Source organism: Ylistrum balloti, unplaced genomic scaffold (genome assembly GCF_031769215.1).
Source record: "Ylistrum balloti isolate Yb309-2 unplaced genomic scaffold, AGI_CSIRO_Ybal_v1 Utg369630, whole genome shotgun sequence".
NCBI classification, from domain to species: domain Eukaryota; kingdom Metazoa; phylum Mollusca; class Bivalvia; order Pectinida; family Pectinidae; genus Ylistrum; species Ylistrum balloti.
In genome coordinates, this window is record NW_026781896.1 from 1,832,441 (window position 1) to 1,856,129 (window position 23,689).

Below are 23,689 nucleotides of genomic sequence, written 5' to 3' on the forward strand. Positions count from 1 at the left end.
ATACTTTATAAACCAGCAGACGATCAGCCTATATGTTGTACACCCACTTAATGTACTGTATAGCATTAGTAGGCTTTTTATCTTCCACTTAACATTAAACAACTCGTTGTGGGAAAAAGAATGCTGCTAACCATAGTGATTGATGTTTGATGTGGCGTTTCATTGGACAAGACATACCATTCAGTCAGAACATTTTCACATTATTGTATAAGTTGTCACAGTGTAATGCCACAGAGCAGACAATCACCTTAGTGTAGAACTGATGGTTACAGCTATCAGACAAATTCTGGGCACACAGTCAAAGTGTTAACTTTTTAAATTATAAGATGTTATCACAACCTCACAATGATGATCACAACTTTCAAACAGGAACACCTTGACTGTCAAAAGATGACCACAATCTGATACTGACCAGACAATCTGATACTGACCAGACAATCTGATACTGACCAGACAATCTGACCTGACAATCTCATGCTGACCAGACAATCTGATACTGACCAGACAATCTGAAACTGACCAAACAATCTGACCAGACAATCTGATACTGACCAGACAATCTGATGCTGACCAGACAATCTGATACTGACCAGACAATCTGATACTGACCAGACAATCTGATACTGACCAGACAATCTGATACTGACCAGACAATCGGATACTGACCAGACAATCTGATACTGACCAGACAATCTGATACTGACCAGACAATCTGATACTGACCAGACAATCTGATACTGACTAGACAATCGGATACTGACCAGACAATCTGATACTGACCAGACAATCTGATACTGACCAGACAATCTGATGCTGACTAGACAATCGGATACTGACTAGACAATCGGATACTGACCAGACAATCTGATACTGACCAGACAATCGGATACTGACCAGACATTAAGGTAATTCAGAAATGGATCATGAGCAGACAGTTGTAACATTGTGACACTGGGCAGACAACCACACCATTCTGACAATGAACAGATGATCACATCATTCTGACAATGAACAGATGATCACACCATTCTGACATTGAACAGATGATCACACCATTCTGACAATGAACAGATGATCACACCATTCTGACAATGAACAGATGATCACACCATTCTGACATTGAACAGATGATCACACCATTCTGACATTGAACAGATGATCACACCATTCTGACAATGAACAGATGATCACACCATTCTGACAATGAGAAGATGATCACACCATTCTGACAATGAACAGATGATCACACCATTCTGACATTGAACAGATGATCATACCATTCTGACATTGAACAGATAATCACACCATTCTGACAATGAACAGATGATCACACCATTCTGACAATGAACAGATGATCACACCATTCTGACATTGAACAGATGATCACACCATTCTGACATTGAACAGATGATCACACCATTCTGACAATGAGCAGATAATCACACCATTCTGACAATGAGAAGATGATCACACCATTCTGACAATGAACAGATGATCACATCATTCTGACAATGAACAGGTGATCATACCTTTCTGACAATGAGAAGATAATCACACCATTCTGACAATGAGCAGATGATCATACCTTTCTGACAATGAACAGATGATCACATCATTCTGACAATGAACAGGTGATCATACCTTTCTGACAATGAGAAGATAATCACACCATTCTGACAATGAGCAGATGATCATACCTTTCTGACAATGAACAGGTGATCATACCTTTCTGACAATGAGCAGATGATCATACCTTTCTGACAATGAGCAGATGATCATACCTTTCTGACAATGAACAGGTGATCATACCTTTCTGACAATGAGCAGGTGATCATACCTTTCTGACAATGAACAGGTGATCATACCTTTCTGACGATGAACAGGTGATCATACCTTTCTGACAATGAGCATATGATCATACCTTTCTGACAATAAGCAGAGGGTGACGTCAGCAGATGATCAAATAATAAGATGAAAGTAAATAAAGTATATTTCAACTTACAAAATACAGTATTTGACAACAACCAAGGGAGTGAGCTGCACAACAACAGACTACAATAGATATAGAAGAACTGTCAGGCATGACCAAATCAACATATACATACCTGCATGGTAGTTTTGTGTTGTACAGGGTGGGGAGTGGTCTGTTTGATGAGCTGGCAGTACAGTTCGTTCTGTAACTGTGGGTGACGAACACAGAGTTCAAGTATACTCTGGGCAAGTTCAACATGGAAATCCAGCTGAGAGGTATCAATCTGGGAGTAAATGAACTGCACTATCCACTGAAATGAATACAAACTTTTTAAAAAAAGGAATGGCATACCATATTTTCTGGGTTCTAAGCCGCAGAGCCAATTTTTAACAATTTTTGTGCTATTTGATCCAAACATTAGCCACACCAGAATATAAGCTGCAGCCTTTCTTAGGATGTGGTAACTGTTTTGTTGACCAGAATTTGTTGATATAACAGACAACGGAAGACAATTTATCAAGATGGTCCGCGAAACATTTTATATAAGTTTGCAAATGAATTATACACAGATAATCCTTTATATTATTGATTTGTTTCAAAAACATAAAATAGCAAATATTGAATTTGTATAGCTTGGGAGCCTGCAAAGATTGTCTATGCACAGATATATGGCCTGTCATTACAGATGCTTTACTTAACAATATCTCCAATAGTGTCTATACTGTTAAATATTAGCAAATCTCTTCCATGCTAACAAAACTCTTCTAGTCTTATATCATTTATTGTAACTAACATGAAGCAAATTTTATTGTCAACAAACATGACGGTCGTATTTGACCTATAACCTGATGACCTATCTATCCCAGGATGCAACAGGCTATTGTAAACTTCCGCTATGACTTCAAAAGCAACCATGAAAATTCAGAAGATATCATTGTGACTCGTATTAAGAGGTATGACTAATTAAATCCACAAGAATCTTAGTTTTATTTCAATTTTAAAACAATCCTGTATATGATTGCAAATGATATTCTAGACCATCTGTTTCAGTCACAATCACACGATGGACAGGTACTCGTAAAAAGACTCTGTACCTTCTCATACTGGAAGGCTTCAATTCTTTTTTCCTATCCACATATATGCCGATTATATGCAATATATTGCAAAATATTCAATTAAAAGATTTCAAGTTTTAAATCTGACATCAAAATCATTTCAAATCTAAGTCAAAATGAAGCTGAAAATCACACTAACAACATCTGAAATAATTTATTCATAAATTTGAAATGTTCCTGGACTAACATAACTTTGAGTAATTCCTGATTCTAAATCTTGTTTGCTTTTAAATGACAAAACAACAATTTACTTTAAACATTTCCGCTGCCTTGCGTTGTAGATCTTCTGAAGGTAGAGTAGTTAGAGGTCTTGTGATTGGTTCCTTGCAATGAAGCATCATGGGATGTTTCCAATATACTGAATCTGTAATTAAAGACAACAAGAAGAGAGTAAATAAGATCAATATTATGCATGCAGGAGTTGTATTTTCAATTTTATTCAATTTCAATATCTTATTTTTAGCAGAAAAACTTTTCATTTAGACTTATGAAACTTAAAAGTTTAATTAATCTAAAACCACTTAATGTATATATTTGTTCAACTGGTTTCCAAAGAATGAAAAATAAATAAATCAACAAATCTTTAATTTTATTTTCTCTCAGTCTAAATTTTTTTTTCTATTTTTTTTTTTCTCGAAAACTTTTCTATGACCTACTAGTTTCGCCTTCGACCTCCATGACTTTTGCAATGAGTTGTTCATACTCTGTGCCCACATTGCCCATTCCCCCTCCTGCCGCCACTGTCAAGTGGTACAGCCACGAATCCTAGAGTACGAAACAAAAAGACATTTTATCATCATATTCATTTCAGGGATTACACAACTTGATAGGTAAAGACTTGACACCCTGCATGTTAACAATGACATTTAACAAAATCAACATGATAAAATATTTAGTAATGATAAAGGTCAGAGTATGTAAAAATAAAGTATTTCTAATAGATGGAGCAAAAACATGTTAACTAAACTTCAGCCATGACATTTATCAGAATGAGACCTAACTGTAATGAAGATTACAACACATAGTATTCTGTGGTGTCACCTTATCGGGCTCTCTGAGCCTTGACATTGTCCACATCAATTAAAGGACTATTTTTACAGGAGAAATCAAAATACATGTATCTATTAGACAATTTTCATAAGAATTGGTTCACTTTGATTTGGCAATAAGTTTATATCCAGATTCTGGTGATGGGCTAAAAAAGTAAACAAACAACAGTTAATGTCACATTCTACATAATATCACATTTAATTTTATATAACAAACGAGACATGACATTTAAATGGTTTTACTCTACCAAAAGAGTTGAGTCAGGTATGACATCGGGAGTACAAGTTTACCTTTTCGTGCTTACTAGGCACTATAAGGTAGGTTGGTCCCTGGTTGGGTGGCCATACAGCCACCACATGTTTGGGTGTCATGGTGACCTCACATTCTTCATCCGAGTCACCAGAATTATCTACATCCTCTATCTTGGCACTTTGTAGGTTGATTTGACCGATAGGTGTCTGCAACATATGATGTGAATAAAAAGCTGTGTATGAATACTTGTTTAAATCTGAAATATAATCTATTTAACATATCAGAATCCAGTATTTCCTGAAAAACTTGTGATAAAAGATGATTATTTTATTCAATCTTTCCGTACTCGTTTAAATTTTGTTGTAACAACTGTAAGGTTAGTCTTTTGTAAGGGACACTTTTGTGAGCACATGGCTGGTAGAGCTCGATTTGGTCAAAGGATGATTTACAACTTCTGACTATATATCATTTCCTATTGGCATAGCAGTGCCTGACATATTTCCATAGACATCGCAATGCTTGATGTCATTTCCTACTGACATATTTCCATAGACATCGCAATGCTTGATGTCATTTCTTACTGACATATTTCCATAGACATCGCAATGCTTGATGTCATTTCCTATTGGCATAGCAGTGCCTGACATATTTCCATAGACATTGCAATGCTTGATGTCATTTCCTATTGGCATAGCAGCACCTGCCATATTTCCATAGACATCGCAATGTTTGATGTCATTTCCTACTGGCATACAACGCCTGACATATTTCCATAGACATCGCAATGTTTGATGTCATTTCCTACTGGCAAAGCAGTGCCTGACATATTTCCATAGACATAGCAATGCTTGATGTCATTTCCTACTGGCATAGCAATGCCTGACATATTTCCATAGAAATTGCAATGTTTGATGTCATTTCCTATTGGCATATTTCCATAGACATCGCAATGCTTGATGTCATTTCCTATTGGCAAAGCAGTGCCAGACATATTTCCATAGACATCACAATGTTTGGTATCATTTCCTACTGGCATATTTCCATAGACATTGCAATGCTTGATGTCATTTCCTATTGGCATATTTCCATAGACATCGCAATGCTTGATGTCATTTCCTATTGGCATATTTCCATAGACATTGCAATGCTTGATGTCATTTCCTATTGGCACAGCAGTGCCAGACATATTTCCATAGACATCGCAATCCTTGATGTCATTTCCTATTGGCACAGCAGTGCCAGACATATTTCCATAGACATCGCAATCCTTGATGTCATTTCCTATTGGCACAGCAGTGCCTGACATATTCCATAGACATTGCAATGTTTGGTATCATTTCCTATTGCATAGCAGTGCCTGACATATTCCATAGACATTGCAATGCTTGATGTCATTTCCTATTGGCATAGCAGTGCCTGACATATTTCCACAGACATTGCAATGCTTGATGTCATTTCCTATTGGCATAGCAGTGCCTGACATATTTCCATAGACATTGCAATGCTTAATGCCACTTCCTGTTGGCATAGCAGTGTCTGACATTCCCCTTTGACATAGCAATGTGACATTTCCTTTTGACAGTCTTTCTGTAGTACAATGTACTGTATTAGTATTTTTCCTAGTAATTCTAGTATTTCCCATACTTATTCTAGTATTTCCCATACTGTTTCCCATACTGATTCTAGTATTTCCCATACTGTTTCCCATACTGATTCTAGTATTTCCCATACTGTTTCCCATACTGATTCTAGTATTTCCAATACTGTTTCCCATACTGATTCTAGTATTTCCCATACTGATTCTAGTATTTCCCATACTTATTCTAGTATTTCCCATACTGTTTCCCATACTGATTCTAGTATTTCCCATACTGTTTCCCATACTGGTTCTAGTATTTCCCATACTGTTTCCCATACATATTCTAGTATTTCCCATACTGTTTCCCATACTTATTCTAGTATTTCCCATACTGTTTCCCATACTGATTCTAGTGTTTCCCATACTGTTTCCCATACTGATTCTAGTGTTTCCCATACTGTTTCCCATACTGATTCTAGTATTTCCCCTACTGTTTCCCATACTGATTCTAGTATTTCCCCTACTGTTTCCCATACTGATTCTACTATTTCCCATACTGTTTCCCATACTGATTCTAGTATTTCCCATACTGCTTCCCATACTGATTCTAGTATTTCCCATACTGTTTCCCATACTGATTCTAGTATTTCCCATACTGTTTCCCATACTGATTCTAGTATTTCCCATACTGATTCTAGTATTTCCCATACTTATTCTAGTATTTCCCATACTGTTTCCCATACTGATTCTAGTATTTCCCATACTGATGTAAGTATTTCCTATACTGATTCTTACTCTTAAGTTTTCACATAGAAAAGGCCACTTAAGTCTGCCTTATAGCTTTATACGTATAAAGATGTACCCACCTTTTCCTTGGCCGTCTTGTAGTAGAGAAAGTAGTGCCCCAGGAGGACACACCAACACTTGCGGGTGGCCCCATGTTTCACCTGATAAGTATAACATTCTTATTTATACTAGTATCACCACAAATTCATTTTAAGAGGTAATGAAATATTCTTGAGTGAAATAAAACTCCAATACGAAGCCTTTCAAATCTCAGTAAGATAAATGTTATTTTCTTTCCTTAGATAACTAGAATGGACATACTTCTCAGGATGCAGGACAATTGATCTTTATCTTATATTTATACAATATGTATTTACAACTCGACATATTTTGATTATAACACAGTGTAACATAAAACATAATGACTGCAGAGTGATCTGTATTGTTATCATACCTTGGTCAGCCAGCCCCTGACCACTGCCTTAGTTTCCATGTGGTCAAGCAGGAAACTGGTAGCCTGACGTTTCAGGAACTTTCGTAAAACTGCCAGGCAACACGAAAAGGAGATAGATGTTATATAAAATCTTAACAAATTAATAGATCATTCCCAGACAAATACTGAAGCCAGTCAGAACTCTCAGAATCATTCAAAATTGTACAAGATATTTGACAAAGAATGGTATACAGCATATCTGATATCAGCCTCACGTCAGTCAATTTTAAAGTGCTTTAATATGATAGCAGACACATTTTTAAACCCCTTTAACAGAGCTCAGACCCATGCTAAAACGTTTTCCTAAAACATACAAGCTATAAAGCCTTGCAGACAGAGTCCAATCTCTAAAGCATTGACAGAGGTCAATATCTGGAGATTGATAATGGACAGAATCAAAACAATCAGAAAACGAGTTTAACGCTACAGATTACATCTGAAAACCTCTGGTGGACTCCTTAGAAATTCTGGGCAACTGAGGTAATTTAATACCCTGAAATTTGAGATAAATAGTGCGCCAACAATTAATTTTCAGCCATTAGGAGAACAGCATTGGATTTTTGTTGTCCTTACTTTTGATCCACTTCTCAGTTTCAGCCTGGGTATCTGCTGTGAAGTAGTGTGTCCTCTTGGAGTTGGTTATCTGGAAGAAAAAAAAAAATCTGAATTCCAGCAGCCAAAAAAAAAAAAAATAAACTTAATTTACTTTTCCTCTAAAAGTATAGCTCTCATCCTTACATATGTCTCAAATTTCTTTAGTGTAAAGATAAAAGTTGGAATCATTTCAAATTCTTTCTGACTATTTTCTAAGATTGAAATTGTCTCCCCTGACTTGAGAAAACTTGACAAAAATGTTGCATATGTTGACTTACTTCGAAAGTGAGTTCTCCCTTGACATGAGAGATGCGGGTCTGCTCATCAAGTTTGAGAGTTCCTTGGGGCTTACGTAACACATCATGCTGTAACACAGGATTGTTCCGAACAATCAATCAGCTACAAAATCGATGCCTGAGTATCTTAGCCTTCACATTATCAAGATCTACACCACGATAAACAGTTAAAATTCCACAGTAATTTTAGCTCTTCCTGCAATGCACTTCATGTTACCAAGCAATCTTTATTTCTTGTGGATTTCCACCACAATGATTATTTTTCAGAAACGGGATCAAAAAAGTCTGATACCATTGACAAAAAAGCCTGATACCATTGACAGAGAAGTCTGATACCATTGACAGAGAAGTCTGATACCATTGACAGAGAAGTCTGATACCATTGACAGAGAAGTCTGATACCATTGACAGAAAAGTCTGATACCATTGACAGAAAGTCTGATACCATTGACAAAAAAGCCTGATACCATTGACAGAAAGTCTGATACCATTGACAAAAAAGCCTGATACCATTGACAGAAAAGCCAGATACCATTGACAGAAAGTCTGATACCATTGACAGAAAGTCTGATACCACTGAATTAGGGCACTAATAAGTAAGCTGTTTTCTTTTAATCAAATTTGATATGGAATACAACTGAGGTTGGTTCTTTTTCAAGACCATTATTTTAAATACAAATATACCTGTGACTTGTAGTAGAAGAGCTCTCCATTCCTCAAGACAAACCACCTTCTCTTCCACATCTTTACTTTACCGCCCAGTTTGGACAGGTAACCAAACTTCTCTAGAGTATCCTGTAAGTCAATAACACACTACTTTACTCTTTTGTTAATCAGCAATTTATGCTTCTAGTGGTAGTTTTTGAAATTTTGTAGATGACGTTATACCGACTATTTCTTGGAAATCATCTTCCAGTCACAGCTAGGATTTTTGTTAAACCACAAATGAATAGAATTTTTTTTCTTGTTTGAAGTCCCTTTGCAAACATATATATAAATGGTATCTAAGTTATCCATTGTTAATGGTAAAGCTGCCAAACGTACATCTTGTTGATTTTACTGGTGTACTTACATGTTTTTGATTGTCTGTGGCATACTTGAGGAGTTTCTGTTCTGGCTCGGAGTTTTCAGAGTCACTTTTACTGGAGGTCTCATCTGGAGGGTCTGCATAGTCACATGATATTTCTGAGGCTGCGGAATGGCAGGACACACCTGGACAGGAAGTAGGTAAACAGGAAGTAGTGAAAAAACAAGTGAGACAGGAAGTAGGTAAACAGGAAGTAGTGAAAAAACAAGTGAGACAGGAAGTAGGTAAACAAGAAGTAGTGAAACAACAAGTGAGACAGGAAGTAGAGAAAAATAAATCTAACTTGAAATCAATTCCACGTGTCACAATGAACAGTGAAATAGATATTATATCTGGTTCTTAATCTGGATGGTATCCAATAAAATCCTGCAAACTTGTTCAAGATATAGCTTATTTAGATTATGAAATTTTCATTGAAAAATGTGAACAAAAAAATACTATTTCTCACAGTGACAAATTTAAAATCACAAACTAACTAACCCAATGAAAAGTCATAATTCATATTTATTCTAGACAGAAAATGCAGGCTAGCGCAATCAGTGATTAAAAAAAACTGTGATATATCAATTTCATACGTATGACTTTGAAATGATATATTTACCCCTCTTAGTGGCCCCTGAGCTACTTTGCTGCTGTTTAGATATGTTTCTGTCAGTGATTGGGCTTGCTGCTGAGGTACTGAGATCTGGTTGTTCAGTGGTTCCCGTGGGGAGTGGTCCCTCTTCATTGTCAGAGGATTCCGAAGATGATTCCCCTGTAAATGGCGTGCTGCGAATCTGAGCTGCTTTCTGGGTACAGATGTAAGAAGAAAACTTGTCAATGCTTCAGTCACCAACAATGAGGATTACTATGACTTACAGAAGTATATAACAAATAGTAACAAGAGTCCAAAGGGGCCTGCATCGCTCACCTCACTTATATAGCTATTCAGCCATTTAATAAAGAAATTTCAATATAACAATTTCTGATATTAACTCCCTATTTGGTCTCACCCTTGTGGTCAAACAGAGGTCAGATTCACTATTCAGGAAAATTGCTTCAGACCAAACTTGTATGGAAGAAGGACTTTTAAGAAATTATCTTTTTCCAACTTGGGCCACCCCTCTCACCCCATGCATGGTTAATACTGTACTTAGTTCCATTCAGCCTAAAACAATTCAGAGCAAATTTGGGCAATATATAATTATTCTTATAGGAGGACTAAGATCTTAATGAGCTTGCAAAACTTCCCCTTTAGGGCCCAGCCCCTAAGGTCCCTGGGAACTGAAAACCAATTCTTACACAAGCTTTGTTCTTTTTCACCCGAAGAATATTCTAACCAAAATTGTGTGATATCTCATCATTTGTAATGGAGACTTTTAATGAATTTGCTTTATTTCCCCATGTAGGCCCCACCCTTTCCACCCAAGATGGCAAAGACCCAAAGTTTAAATAAAATTGATTCCTCTTCATCCAACAATTCTACAAACCATATTTAGGCTAAATCTAATATTTCTTAAGAAAGAATAGGAGTTTACAGAATTTGCTCTATTACCCCTGTTGGGCCCCTCTCTCTCAGGCCCCAGGGACTTGAGACCTACCATATATAAAAAAAAAGTTCCCTTTCCCTAGGAAAACTTCTGACAAAATTTTGTCAAAATCTTGCAAGTCCTTTATGACCAGAAGTGATTTTTTATGAAAAATTTGACAGATGACAGACGATATGGTATGACATAAGCTCACTTAGCTTCGGGCCAGATGAGCTAAAAATTGCTTTCTTTCAAGAAAACATTTTCAACTAGTTATCTTTCACATTCTTCAAGTAAAACAGCAAATAAAACAGTCCTCCACATGTCCCACCCTTTTCTTCTCATCTATCATTTCTCCTATGTTGGCAATGTTTATTATTTTTCTGCTTCTTTGTCTTCACTTTCATTTCTCCAAACTTTAGATTCTATGATATGCAAGTATGCAATGGAGAAAGTTTTTGCCTAATTGAATATCATGAATGTGTTTCTTGTTTGTAAGCATGTATCTATATGAGTACCTCTGTGTGCATGGCAATATTAGATGTGTGTAGTGTGTTTATATGTGAACCACTGGAAAAATGTAAATCACTTTGTGGTTGATATTGTGGATTGATTTGTATCATGTGATACAATGTGAATTCAAAATAAAAAATCAAAGGAAACAAAAAAAAAAAAAAAAAAAATGTAAAGAAGAAAACTTGACAACAAAGCCAGAAATGTATTTTACAACAATGTATATCAGATTTTTTTGTGTAGGACTAATTTTGCCAATTTGAAAAAGAAATGTTTCGTCCTTTTATGTCACCAGTAAATTTGCTACAAATAAAGATTAATTAATAACAATTAAAGGGAACACATTCAGATATCAATATATTAATTTCCAGTTTATATCTGAAAATTTTTTATGAACAGCTGACATTTCAATAAAATAAATACCTTATATATACATAAAAATTATCAATAAATCCTTCACATTAATCTGATATCAAATCTCATTTATAATCTATATATGAACTCAGACTCCATGCGGTATATGGATCCTATGTAACATTAACTGCTATTACATATACAATACCCAGAAATTCAATATATATGACTTATATACTGACCCCTTTCAGTGTGGCAAACACTGGCACACTGAGGTCCTGGTAAAGTTGATCCAACGCAGTTACCTCATGACCTGGACTTCGGGAAGCTGAAAGTCAAACATCCTCAAATAATTCATCTTAGCATTATTAATTGATGGCTGCTTTTTTCTGACTTATTTTAGAAAGATGGAATCAATTGAGTAAATTAAGCAATTAAACAAATAAAAAACAAAGGTTGTTGCAATCTTGTACCTGAAGTCACTTACTGAATGTCACTGTGACCTTGTATCTGAAGTCACTTGTACTGAATGTCACTGTGACCAAGTATCTGTAGTCATTTGTACTGAATGTCACTGTGACCTTGTATCTGTAGTCACTTGTACTGAATGTCACTGTGACCTTGTATCTGTAGTCACTTGTACTGAATGTCACTGTGACCTTGTATCTGTAGTCACTTGTACTGAATGTCACTGTGACCTTGTATCTGTAGTCACTTGTACTGAATGTCACTGTGACCTTGTATCTGTAGTCACTTGTACTGAATGTCACTGTGACCTTGTATCTGTAGTCACTTGTACTGAATGTTATCATGACCTTGTATCTGTAGTCTTGTACTAAAGGTCACTTAGACTATATATCTACAATTACTTGAATTGAATGTCACTGTGACTTTATATCTAATGATGCATTTATGCCCTGGAGTTCACTGTAACCTCGTGTCTGTAGTAACTTCAACTGAGGGACAGTGTTTTATATTTTGTCACTTCTACTGAAGGTAACTGTCCTGATAATTGTTATCATGTGTACAGAACTAGATCTTTCATACTGTATTATTAACATACAATGTTCTTCGCTTTAAAACAATGCTACAAAGAGGTGCTTAAAAACTCACTCTAGAATCAGACTATCAGAAGATTGAAAACTAAACTAAAGACTGGAAATGTTTCAAAGTACACTGCACAAAACATTATTTGTAGACAAAGCAATTTTCTGTGGTATCTATAGAGAACTATAGATTGTATAACTGTCAGCTACATCCTCCAAAATCTCCTACTAATATTGATAATATTGATAAATCATCATTTTTTTAGCATGACTCAAGGCTTTCATCCTGTAATTCATCACAGTTGTGGCTAGGTAAACTGTAATCCTGATACAGCTATCAGAGATGTGTTGGTAGAGCTGTGTTATGTGCAATGTTTTTTCATCTACACATAAATTCAGATAAGTTTTGTCTTAAAATGCAACAATTTGACATGTTCTTAGCCTTAAGTTACAAAATTGTATCAGTAGTACATATATTTTACATACAGTTCACCAAATTATAGGGCTAGTATACTTACCTATTATATTGTGGTCTGGAGGTTGCTGACGAGACTTCTTAGGAACTGCATAGTTTCGTTTTTCCTGAAATAAAGTTATATTGTCTCCAATCATATTGTGATATTCTTAAACATTGTATCATCTACAATACATCGTTGTATTTTAAAAACATTAAATCACTTTCCATTTTGTGATATTTTAAAACATTGTATTATCTACAATTTTTCGTGCTATTTTAAAATATTGAATCACTTATCATATTGTAATATTTGACAATGTTGTATTATCTTTCATGTTGTGAAATTTTAAAGGGACAATTTAGTGGAGTTTGAATTTTTTCTGACAAAATGGAAAAACCCTGCATTCAATTATATCTCTGATCTGCATTATGAACAGAATATGCTGAAATATTGGAAAAATCCTACAGTTTTCGCGGCAATTAAAACCAAATAAATGGAATTTTTTTGTGTGTTAGTCCTACAGGTAGTGTTTTTGTTATGTAACACTACCACCTACTTGAACCAAAGAAACATGTACTGGTGCTGAAGAGAGATGGACGATCACAATCATCTAATTTTGTTCTAGTGCCTGGACAGTACTATAGTACTTGGTAAATATAAAGTCATTGGCACAAGTGAGTGACTCATTTTACACACTTAAATCATAAATTTTTTGTCATCAACCTATCTTCAGATTCTTCCTACTTCACTGTTTACCTGTGGTTTTGAGCTGTGGACCTCACCAAACTATTGCATACACATTATGCTTCTACACAACTGAAAATCTGTTTTTGTTGAAATTCATTGACCCAAAACAAAACAATGTATCATGTAGGATTCTGATAATGACACACATAGAGTAGTTCTGATGCCTGCGATAAAGATTGCATAAGTGAAATCATGCACACCATGTTGTTATGCATTGGGGCCTGATTGATGCTATTTTGGACATAAAAGGTTAAATTTTTCACTTGCTTTCCCTTAAATAAAAACTGGCTACAATGGGCAGTGTTATTTAAACTTTTATGTTAACTTTCATAAGGAGTGATATATTATCAGTACAAGGCCAATTTCAAACTTGTAAGTTGACTAAATTGTCCCTTTAGAATATTGTCCCATATACCACAAGAATAATCTATTTCACTACCGATGAAAGTTGATATTTTTTGTGGCCAGTTTAGATCAAGAATAGCCGAGGTCCTTAAACCATGTCGCAAAACGAGTTTGAATATCCAGACTATACATACTTAGATGAGACAACTACTAGAGATACTTACCCAAAGTGTGTGGGAAGCAGCTCGTCTTGTTGTCACGGGAGACGACCTGGTTTTACTTGAGGTTGTATCCCGAACAGCACCAATCACCTGAGGTTCTAATACAGGAGGAGGTGGAACAAAATGTCCCCTCCCTCTTTGTGTTTCCTGAGCAAGAAAGAACTGTGGTCCCTCCTTTGGAGCTAGAAGTTGAAGAGGAGGTGGTTTGTCACGCTCCTTCCTCACCCGCGGGAATGTTGCAATGGCAGACACATTGGAGGTATGATGGTGGCCAAACACCCCAGTCATGGAGGGAGAAGCTTGTGGAAGGAGTGGAGTTAATGGCGTCAAAGGGGTCATAAGAGTGCTAGGGGTCAAGGTTATAGGAGTAACATCCTCCACAATTATCTTATCTTCAACTTCCTCTTCCTCCTCCTCATCCTCCAGACGAAGGGTATCATCATCCCCATTTAAGATATCACCATTTTGTAAATTCCTGAGACGAGACAACACTTCTTCACTTCCAGTACTAGAACTAACCAAGGAATCAAAGATATGTGGGTCATGAAATTGTTTTCGTTCAATTTTGATCTGTGGAGGTAGAGATTTTTTAGGTTCATATGTACTTTCATGATTCTGATCCACTTCCTGGTAAAGGGGATCATGCTCAATGTCTGCCATACTATCGTCACTATTATTATCGGAGAGATTTTCTGTTAAACCATCTGGACTACTATCAGGTGTGTCAGAAGGTGGACTAATACTAACATCAGTCCTATCCTCCATTAGTTCTTGTTCCATTTTAAAAGCTTCCAGTATTGAAGGTGAAGGTCGTCTGGGAATTTCTGGAGGTAGAACAGCAGGGGAGGCTGATCGTGAACTGAAACTTGATCCTGGCTGTGAACTTACAAAGTCTAAGGTGGGTCTTGAACTGTATGTCTGAGAAAATGGTTGTAAATTCACAACTTCTGAGACAGTTTCTGACCACCCTGTTCCTGAGAATGGACGGATGACCCCTACGACTTCGGACATTGGACGAGAACCAAAGTTGTGAGATGCTGGCCTTGAACTTGTTTCGGAGACTGGCCTTGATCCAAGAAGTCCTGAGAGATTGGTCATCTCTGAGGCTGTCCTTGATCCCATGTCTTGTGATGGGGGTCGGGATGTCTCAACGACTGATGAGGACGGTCTAGAGAAGGAATCCTGAAACACATTATAGATCTACCAATATAATTTACTAAATATATTCATTAAAGCTGAAGATATTCCTAAATTTATGTATTCATATATTCATTTGACCATTTTCAACAGACTGATAATGAAATAACCTTAGCTGAAACCCTGAAATATACATAGACATTAAAAAAAGGTTAAAAAATAAATATAATATGAGTCCTTTCATGATAAGCTAGCTGTTGAGATTTAGATTACTTTTCAATATCTGAAGAACTGACTTCCTGTACAATAACAGACATTTTATTCCAATGTAAAACATCACTTTCAGTGATTGGTATCAAAATGTTTCATTTCAAATGAAAAATGCAAAACCATTCAAGCTGCTATTGGTGAACCTACTGATAGATAAGAACTAGTATCATGTTTATCGTTTATATATGGAAACAAATATTGAAGCATGAGGTGTCTTTTTACCTGACCACTCATTCGATAAATTTCTTTAGCTGCAAAGGCAGGGAGGGCCTGTAGTCGTTCCCGAAGGATCTCTACCTGGTCCTGAAGCATCTCATTTTCTGTCTGGAGGGCCTGGTTCTGTTGTTCCAGCTGTAACAACACAAATCAGAACTAAACATGATCTCATATAATTATAAATGTAGCACTATTTCAATACAATATCGATTAAACAATAAGAACCCACCAAAGTACCAGGTTATACATATAGATATATACATACCAGTTATATATATAGACCTGAGCTAAACTACAAGAGATCTCACAGGGATCTTGGAACCCACCATCATTTGATCTTTCTTTGCTCTTTGAAAGTTGGATCTTTTCCCTAATTTCTCTTCTCTTCTCTGCATTTGCTCTTAATGATAAGAAATTTGAACATTCCTTTGCAGAGATTGCGATGATAATTTCCAAATCTAAAATGGTCGCCTGGAAACCATTTTGTTTTTCTGATAAAGCCTAAAATCAAATGGCACAAGTAGAGACCAAAGGGAATATACGCATGAAATTGGAGAGAGGTCCATCCAGTGCCTCTTCAGAAATAGGGATAGCAATCTTTAATAGGCAAAATCCAAGATAGTTGTCTCACAGAACAGACAGTTTGTTTTTCTGATCAGACCCGAAATCAAATGGACACAACTAGGGTCCAAGGGGAACCTACATAGGAAATTTAAGAAAGATCCATCTGGTGCTTCTCAAGAAAAAGTGATAAAAAACTTTCAAAGTCAAAATCCAAAATGGCCATCTGTCAGCCATTTTGTTTTCCTGATCAGCCCCAAAATCAGATAGGCAAAATTTGAGATCAAGAGGAATATACATATGAAATTTGAGAGAGATCCATCCAGCACTTTTTAAGAAATAGCAATAACAAAGATTGTTTACGGACAGACCACTGACCACAGACATGAGGCAATTTATATAGCCCATCATATATATGGCTAAAAATGAGAAAAAAAGAATTTCTGCTTAGAATTGACAATGACCATTTCAAAATCTTATGAACTGTGAAATAGTATGATCAAAATCCACATATTGTCATTTTTTCCTACATTTCAAACATTTTCTTTTGAGATAGTATATCAGTGTTAGTAGTAATGATACACAGTACCCTTATAATACTGGACACAGTGTATTAGGAATTAAGTATCACCAGCTAGAACTACATATTTGTTTGAAATCTCAATCTCAGTGCAGTATGTAAAACTAATGTCTGTATCTTCTGATATTCTCTCGTTATTTCATACTTCAATCAACCAAAGTGACCTAGACGTCACCTTTCTACAGCAGAGATAATCAAACTCATACAACGGCATACAGAGACTGTGTGTGTATTGGCAGGGTAAAGAATCATTAAGGAGAAGAAAGGGAGTTAATAAGGGTATGATATCAATCTTTTGTATACATGGAAGCATACCTAAACCCTAAGTGGCAGTAAAACATGAGTTAGAGCATTATACTGTAACTCAATCCACTCCATTTTGTAGATTTTGGTGATAATTTCAGGTCATTTGGTAGAACTTCAAGTTCCAGAATTAATTTTAAAGAGATTTATCAACGTCTGTCAATTCTTAGGTCAATCAATATCACACATTTTAGACAGAGTAATTATGACTAAGCGATTTTGAGAGAATCATTGATCACAGTGGACATAAAAGAACCATTGGGGACACATCCTCACTAGAGTAACAGTGGCATGGAAAATCAGAATCTACAAACCGTATTTGATCTAATAAACAGAATATGTGCTTACAAAATGACTGCACTTAATAAAACTATTCCATGTGACAGATGTTGATACACGAAATTTTGATACAGGAAAACATCATTTTGAATTTGAAAACCAGAAAATATCTGAGATACCAATACATGCAGATATTGGTAATGTTGGACACATTCTATAAACAGTAATGGTGACTGTAATTGACCTTTGAACTCTAAACACAAATTTATCCATGGTTTAGTCTAAGTTTCCATTTGGATAATGTTTTACAAAATTCATTAAGTATACACAATCAGTGATAATAATGATTTAGGATGGAATATGGTATATGTCGTGACAAGGAATGTGGCAGGCAAGGTTAACACTATAGCATAAGATAAAATTACACAAATCTCCACTAATATTTTGTAAATATATATATATGAAACCTATTACCACACTTTAAGAAATATAACTATGACAATTGAAGTTTCATGAACAAAATACCAGAAAGAATTCTTTTTGAAAGTTTCTTGGTTGCTTTTTTAAAGTATATACGATGCAATGCTGTTTTATTATTATTCTGCGGAGTTAACCACTTCCTTATACAGGAGAAGTCAGGACAGGTTTACCTAATATACACTTAAAGCTGTAGACAGCACCAAAATCCTGTACAATATAAACCCAATGTCACCAATTGATGTACAATTGCATTCAACTGTAAAAAATTGTAATGAAAACAGGAAATTTCTTCTGAACCTTTTTACAAATGTTATGTACCAAATGTAATTCTAATAAAGAAACAAATAAAAGGTGTTTCCTGTTATGTTCTCAGATCTGACAAAAAATCAGGGTTAGGGAGTGTATTGTAGGTCAACTTCCAGCTATTGACAAATTCACCTGGATTTGTGGCTTACAGCTAACGACATTAGCTGACAATGACCTGTGTGCCCCTGTCTAGACAATACTCTAAAATCAATGTACCTTTAGAAGTGTGTTACTCGGTAAACGCCTGATTCATCATTTTTCAATAATGCATGTCTGGAAGTACTCAGTTTTCATGTTTAATCAAAACTTCTAAATGTCGTAGTAAACAATGGCTGCAGAAAAGATCAGCTTTATTGCATTTTCCAAGCACAACATTTAAATTTTCTGTTATAACATAAACATCTAAATATTTGAGTAATCTTTTGTTAGGGTTTGTCTTATATTTGACTGAAAAGTTATCCCTTTCTTGTCAAATATGACCTTCAGTTTATTTTGTTTTCAATATGCTGGTAAAGGTGAAGGTCAGAGTTAGCAGTATCAATATAGCAATCCATGATCACCTGCTGTCTCAGGTCATAGACATCCCAAATTACTGGAAAAAGACCTTAAAGGGAAACCCATGACAATAAAGAGTCAGGATAATTGAAATGATATTTCTTTATCTGTAGCATAATTTTGAATATTTTAGAATGTGAAAAAGGATTTGATTTTATGTTGTATTTATTCAAAATTACAAGTAGATACAGGATATGTGATTACCTATCGTCTATGGAGCTCTGCTAGAATATTCTTGTATCTGCCTAGGATTCCTCTACCGATATACGTTCCAACCAGTACCACACACAAGACATTGGACTCTTCCACTCTTTTGTACTATCCCATTTGATTACAGATTAGGTCAAAGGTCAATAAAGTATTTTCTTGATTTGAGTGAGTCTTATATAACCAATATAAGTTGACCTGACCAAATTAGGTGAATTGACAACACTGGGTTGGACAAACCTTATACCCTACAGCACTTTCTGCTTAATGGTAAGTACATTTTAAAAGCATTTTAAAACCAAAGGCAATAAGCATCATATCAGCTGGACTGTACATACCTGTGATAATTTATTTGTAACCCAGTCTTTGATTTTACCAGCTTTGTTCTCAACTTGTTTCGCATCTTGTTGTCGCTGTCGTTTCTAAAAACAATAAATTTACCACATAATGTAAGTAGGTTCTTACAAACACTAATACAAGAAGCCTAGGGTCTCAATTCATATCATGTTTTTCTCCAAAAATTTTCACATTTCAAAATTTTAGATGTATGTCTTTCAAACATCATTTAGAAAAGTTACAAAAAGTATTTATTCTTATAAAATTGAACATCTAGTGATGAGATGTTCCTACACAGACTTAGGAGAATTTTGTCACAAATGGGAATAACATTAGACTGGCTTCTGCATAATTGATTACTATAAAACAACAACACAAACTGGCATTTTATGTCAGATATTATCTTATTTATATCATAACATAAAAATAACATAAAAGAGAAACATTCACTGAAGATGACAGAGAGTATAACATGAAGACAACTTTACCAGCTAGTCAACAATGAATGTGCCTTCTGAAATATCACTTCTTGTTTACTTTATTGACAGTACTTTTACATTTCAAAGTAATTTCTGTTAACTCATAACATCAAAATGACATGTTGGGAAAAAGGTTTCTACAAAGTCAATAAGCTATAAGCTATACTATACAGGACAACTACAGAATATATGTACATCAGATATACCTGGTACATACAGGTCAGGACCAGTACCAAATACCTGTACATCAGATATACCTGGTACATACAGGACGAGTACCAAATACCTGTACATCAGATATACCTGGTACATACAGGTCAGGACCAGTACCAAATACCTGTACATCAGATATACCTGGTACATACAGGTCAGGACTAGTACCAAATATCTGTACATCAGATATACCTGGTACATACAGGTCAGGACCAGTACCAAATACCTGTACATCAGATATACCTGGTACATACAGGACGAGTACCAAATACCTGTACATCAGATATACCTGGTAGATACAGGTCAGGACCAGTACCAAATACCTGTACATCAGATATACCTGGTCCATACAGGACCAGTACCAAATACCTGTACATCAGATATACCTGGTACATACAGGACCAGTACCAAATACCTGTACATCAGATATACCTGGTACATACACGACCAGTACCAAATACCTGTGCATCAGATATACCTGGTACATACAGGTCAGGACCAAATACCTGTACATCAGATATACCTGGTACATACAGGTCAGGACCAAATACCTGTACATCAAATATACCTGGTACATACAGGTCAGGACCAGTACCAAATACCTGTACATCAGATATACCTGGTAGATACAGGTCAGGACCAGCACCAAATGCATGTACATCAGATATACCTGGTACATACAGGACCAGGACCAAATACCTGTACATCAGATATACCTGGTACATACAGGTCAGTACCAGTACCAAATATCTGTACATCAGATATACCTGGTACATACAGGTCAGGACCAGTACCAAATACCTGTACATCAGATATGCCTGGTACATACAGGTCAGGACTAGTACCAAATACCTGTACATCAGATATACCTGGTACATACAGGACCAGGACCAAATACCTGTACATCAAATATACCTGGTACATACAGGTCAGTACCAGTACCAAATATCTGTACATCAGATATACCTGGTACATACAGGTCAGGACCAGTACCAAATACCTGTACATCAGATATGCCTGGTACATACAGGTCAGGACTAGTACCAAATATCTGTACATCAGATATACCTGGTACATACAGGTCAGGACTAGTACCAAATACCTGTACATCAGATATACCTGGTACATACAGGTCAGGACCAGTACCAAATACCTGTACATCAGATATACCTGGTACATACAGGACCAGGACCAAATACCTGTACATCAGATATACCTGGTACATACAGGTCAGTACCAGTACCAAATACATGTACATCAGATATACCTGGTACATACAGGTCAGGACTAGTACCAAATACCTGTACATCAGGTATACCTGGTACATACAGGTCAGGACCAGTACCAAATACCTGTACATCAGATATACCTGGTACATACAGGACCAGGACCAAATACCTGTACATCAGATATACCTGGTACATACAGGTCAGGACCAGTACCAAATACATGTACATCAGATATACCTGGTACATACAGGTCAGGACTAGTACCAAATACCTGTACATCAGGTATACCTGGTACATACAGGTCAGGACCAGCACCAAATACCTGTACATCAGGTACATTTGGAATCCCACAGGATGTCCATTCATATATTATAGATATACATCACACATCTATTGTAAGCAATATCCTGTACTTTTACAACTATGTTTGTTTCCTGTTTGAGTCCTTGGTCTCAAACACAACATAATTGTTTAACAAGCACCAGGGGAGACACAGAGAGGAAGATATTCTCAGCAGAAATCTGAGCTTTAGTTGGTTGTTATCCTACTGGGTGGTAAGACCTATCTATAACATACAGTTATGATGAACAACGATAAACTCTGCAGCAGTGCACCTGTGTCTACAGGTGTATCCGCTTACACCTGTACAAATACTCTATTTTCTTTATTCTGAAGTTATGAAATTTTGAATATTTTTATATATCATATAATCCTTTGTTCATTTTATTTTTAAGATAAATCTGTATATTTCTACATCAACAAGTTATTAGGTTTCAGACCTTTATGATACATGCATTCTAACCCGTTACTGGAATTATGACACTTGTCTAGGTAAAAGATGGACACCTATGTTGATAAATGTTTGTTAATAAAAATTTCAAGATAAGATATCAAGGATAAACAATGGCATTCCTGAGACATGGGTTATAATCACAAGTATAGAACTGTTCAAACAGCCTTGACCTCTTGTATACCAATATATCACTGTTCAAACAGCCTTGACCTCTTGTATTCCAATTCATCTTTGCTCAAACAGCCTTGACCTCTTGTATTCCAATAAATCACTGTTCAATCAGCACTGACCTCTTGTATTGCAAAACAGCCTTGACCTCCTATGTTCCAATTCATCACTATTCAAACAGTACTGACCTCTTGTAGTCCAGTCTCCGATACAGTATTGATCAAACAACCTTGACCTTTAAAACTCCAATACAGTACTGGTCAAACAGCCTTGACCTCTTAAACTCTAATACAGAATTGATAAAACAGTCTTGACCTCATGCATCCAAATAAAGTACTGATCAAATGGCCTTGACCTTATGCACTCCAATACAGTATTTATCAATTAGCCTTGACCTTTGAACTACATCACAATATTGATCAAACAGAGATGACCTCTCAAACTTGACAAAAGTATCGATCACATAGCCTTGAACTCTTGCACTCCAATACAATAATGAGCAAAAGTCATGACCTTTCAAATTCCAATAAACTATTGGTCAAACAGGCTTAGCTTCTTCAACCCTAACACAATAATGTTAAAAAAATTCTTGACCTCTTTCATTCTACCTATGTAAATTTGATAAAAGTTTAAGAAAGATCTGCACAATCATAAACTTTGCTTGTATTTTCACTATCAGTGTAAGTGTGTGTTACAGCTGTCATCATTAACAGAAGCAACTATAAAAGAAACTGCAAACAAATATTTGTACTTGAAACAGAATCTATCTGTTGTTGATTCCGCTTACACAGCTACATCAAGGTCTTTATAAAACACTGTTTAGCTCATCATTAGTCATCCATTATACAACATGATACTCTAACAGCATTAAAACTCCATCAGTTCTACAGAACCTAACCAAGTGTTAAATGAATTGTCAAACATCACTGTGAATTTATACAGACCTGTTCGTCTAATTGTTCTTGCAAAGATTTGATGATTTTATTTTTCTCATGACATTCCCTTTGAAGGTCGTGCACTCTGGTTTCAAGGTCACGGGGCTGCCAGTGGATTGCTGCAAGCTGCTGCTCCATCATGCGAAGCTAGAAGAGACAAAATATACCTCATAGTTTGAGATCTTCAAAGACATCATAATATGTTAACACAATTGTCTTAAAATTT

General features: G+C 35.9%; 1 protein-coding gene across 1 annotated transcript in view; it reads right to left on the reverse strand.

The window, feature by feature from the left end:
* Window positions 1–23,689, reverse strand: part of LOC132552352 (pleckstrin homology domain-containing family H member 1-like) — a 92,973-nt gene that overhangs the window by 63,065 nt on the left and 6,219 nt on the right. Inside the window, exons 2-18 of the mRNA XM_060216515.1 lie at window positions 23,473–23,610; window positions 19,649–19,732; window positions 16,046–16,174; window positions 14,420–15,598; window positions 13,164–13,227; window positions 11,842–11,927; window positions 9,826–10,012; window positions 9,210–9,349; window positions 8,822–8,932; window positions 8,120–8,206; window positions 7,821–7,890; window positions 7,209–7,297; window positions 6,835–6,915; window positions 4,428–4,595; window positions 3,744–3,852; window positions 3,339–3,451; window positions 2,106–2,282 (exon numbers count right to left, since the gene is read on the reverse strand). Coding sequence (XP_060072498.1) covers window positions 2,106–2,282; window positions 3,339–3,451; window positions 3,744–3,852; window positions 4,428–4,595; window positions 6,835–6,915; window positions 7,209–7,297; window positions 7,821–7,890; window positions 8,120–8,206; window positions 8,822–8,932; window positions 9,210–9,349; window positions 9,826–10,012; window positions 11,842–11,927; window positions 13,164–13,227; window positions 14,420–15,598; window positions 16,046–16,174; window positions 19,649–19,732; window positions 23,473–23,610 — 3,012 coding nt within the window. The remainder of the gene's footprint in view (window positions 1–2,105; window positions 2,283–3,338; window positions 3,452–3,743; window positions 3,853–4,427; window positions 4,596–6,834; window positions 6,916–7,208; window positions 7,298–7,820; window positions 7,891–8,119; window positions 8,207–8,821; window positions 8,933–9,209; window positions 9,350–9,825; window positions 10,013–11,841; window positions 11,928–13,163; window positions 13,228–14,419; window positions 15,599–16,045; window positions 16,175–19,648; window positions 19,733–23,472; window positions 23,611–23,689) is intronic.